The 2,500-nt window shown below is 30.5% G+C and overlaps 1 protein-coding gene across 7 annotated transcripts in view; it reads left to right on the top strand.

The window, feature by feature from the left end:
* LOC122265220 (G protein-coupled receptor 143) overlaps positions 1-2,500 on the top strand; it is a 30,955-nt gene that overhangs the window by 19,157 nt on the left and 9,298 nt on the right. For all 7 annotated transcript variants that reach the window (XM_043034416.2, XM_043034414.2, XM_043034415.2 and 4 more), the window contains exons 2-4: positions 214-405; positions 788-902; positions 1,273-1,370. In XM_043034416.2, coding sequence (XP_042890350.1) covers positions 259-405; positions 788-902; positions 1,273-1,370 — 360 coding nt within the window. In that variant the 5' untranslated portion in view covers positions 214-258. The remainder of the gene's footprint in view (positions 1-213; positions 406-787; positions 903-1,272; positions 1,371-2,500) is intronic.

The following is a 2,500-nucleotide window of genomic DNA, read 5'->3' as shown; positions in this document are numbered from 1 at the left end:
TGCCTTTCAAAAAACATGAGCCACACCCCCCTCAGATAAACCTCTAGATATCTCTTCCAAGTAACCATATATTACAACTTTTTAAACATTTTCAACCAATTTCTTGAAAATATTAGGGAGCATCTTATCCACCCTTCCAGATATGAATTTTATCATGTGTGATGGATATATTAGATTCCACCATTACCAATGATTTCTTTTTGTCTCTTGTAGGAAAACAATGACATAATTCAAAAGAACTAGCAGAAAATATCCACCATGGCAAGTCCCACCATCGAGTCACTATGTTGTTTGTCAAGCTCCAACGCCTTCAGCAAAGACTTCCTCATAGACTTCCAGAGTGTGCCATACAATGCCATATCCATTGTGGCATCTGTTCTTGGCATGATCGGTGCCATATATCAGGTAAAAGATCTAATTTCTTTTGTTTATTTATCCAGTCAGTTTCATAATGGTGTTCTAACATGTGTTGGATTTTTATAATGATGACTTAAAGTGATTGATTTTGATTCCTATTAGCATTGGTAGTCTTAAGATTCACAGTTCCTTCTCAGGCCAATAACACTGAATAATGTACACTATGAATTGCAATTTATCATTTAAACAATTTTTTATTCACTATTCTAGATACATAGTTTATAAGTTGATAGAATTATTTGCTGCTGACAATCTGCCTTAGACAGTTAATTTATAATCTATCATTAATGCTGAATAATTATTCCTCACACTTTTTCCCCACAAGTTGTTTTTTACTTTATGACAAGCACAGACATATGTTCCTTTCCAGGTTCTTCCCAGAACACCTAGCAATGGAACCAATGGTAGAGGGGGAAGGTTCTTCAAGACAAGGGGCCGCCTCATCATAAGATGGCTAGCCTTCGCTGATCTTCTGGCCTCTTTCGGTTAGGGAAAAGTGGATGTTTGTACTGTATATTGTTTGTGGATTAGGAAATATGTTTTCTTGATTTTTTAAATGTGAAGACTTAGATGTATGTCATCATGGGATGTTTATTTTCATGTTTTTATATGTTCCAAGTTGTGCTCTTTCTGTTTCTTCTGTCTTTTTTTATTACTGATTTTATATTTTACTAACTTATACATGATAGAAAACAATGTATTATTATTATTATTATTATTATTGTATTTATTATTATTATTGTGTATATTATTTTCCTTTCTTGTTTCTCTACCTCTTTTTTATTTGTTCCCCTTTTTCAAATTTTCTATTTTGAGTTTTCTTCATTTTTTTTTTTTACTTCAACATTTTCATAGGGATCCTCATAAGATCAGCTACCTGGCTCGCCGATGACACTTTTGGATCAAAGGCAGATGACAGCAGAGTAGGGCAGTCTATGTGCATCATAACATCAGTAAGTCTTGCTTTGAGGAGAAAGTACCTCATGTAGCTTTGATATTTTTCATAATATATACTAAAACATAAGACCTCAGGATTTTCATTTATTTATTCAAGATTTCATTGCTTATTTGAATTTATGTTTTTTCTTTTCCTCTTTATTTTCTTTTATTCGACCTTTTTCTTAACTTACATCAAAATGTTATTGTGTACAGTGCTAAACAGGAAAATATACAGTATCAAAATCCAACTAAATTTTAATTAGATAAGACCATAAAACAAGGTAATGCTGTCATTTTCAGATAAATACAAGTTGTTTGTGTATATTGTGTTGTTGCTATTTGGGAGCAGAAGCCATACACAAAGACCCCAATCCAGTTATCTTGTCCCTGCAAAACAAGCACACAAAGTACATTGTTAAATCAGCACAAGATATTTTAAAAAATACAAATAATGACAAAATGCATGTTATTTCCTTTCACTTTATTTTGAGATGTTAACAAAGTTAGTTTTTAGATCATAGAGTAGTAATTTTTGACTGTGTTTATCCTTCAACACAAAAAGACTTGTTTAGTAGCACAAATTAGAAGCTGTGTATTTACATGTTATTATGTTATTGGTATAATTTTTTACATTCATATGGCAAATCAAATGTACTCTTTTCTGATTCTTTGCTGTTTGATATTGTTTGTAATATTTTTCCTGTCTGATTTAATTACATAGTTCTTGTTAACTGTTGTTTTTTAATCTTGCAAATTACCGTTGACTAAGAAAGTTTCTCTTGGATATAATCAACTATAAATATCTTTGATATATTTATGCAATATATAGATGTACAAATTTATTGAACTATATATACACCCTTGAATTATTTCATGAAGTCTGTACTAATATTACTGTTTGTAACTTGTATTACTGATAGTGAGGTTTATTATACTTCTGCATAATGCCTGCTCCCTTTATTTTATATTTTACCAGTGTGTATATATAGTATGTATTGAGAAAACATGATGTTGATATACATAATTTTTATATATATGGTTGTCTAAATCTAAATTAATTATGATTTTATACCTTTTTTTATAGCATTTCAGAAATTAGTCATAATTGTGTAACTAACCTACCAAAACCTTCCATGATTGTAAC

This window comes from Penaeus japonicus, unplaced genomic scaffold (genome assembly GCF_977035675.1).
Source record: "Penaeus japonicus unplaced genomic scaffold, GWHDUDI00000001_assembly GWHDUDI00000003, whole genome shotgun sequence".
Taxonomy (NCBI): domain Eukaryota; kingdom Metazoa; phylum Arthropoda; class Malacostraca; order Decapoda; family Penaeidae; genus Penaeus; species Penaeus japonicus.
The sequence above is the reverse complement of the archived record's forward strand: the minus strand, read 5'-3'. Positions and strand labels throughout refer to the sequence as shown.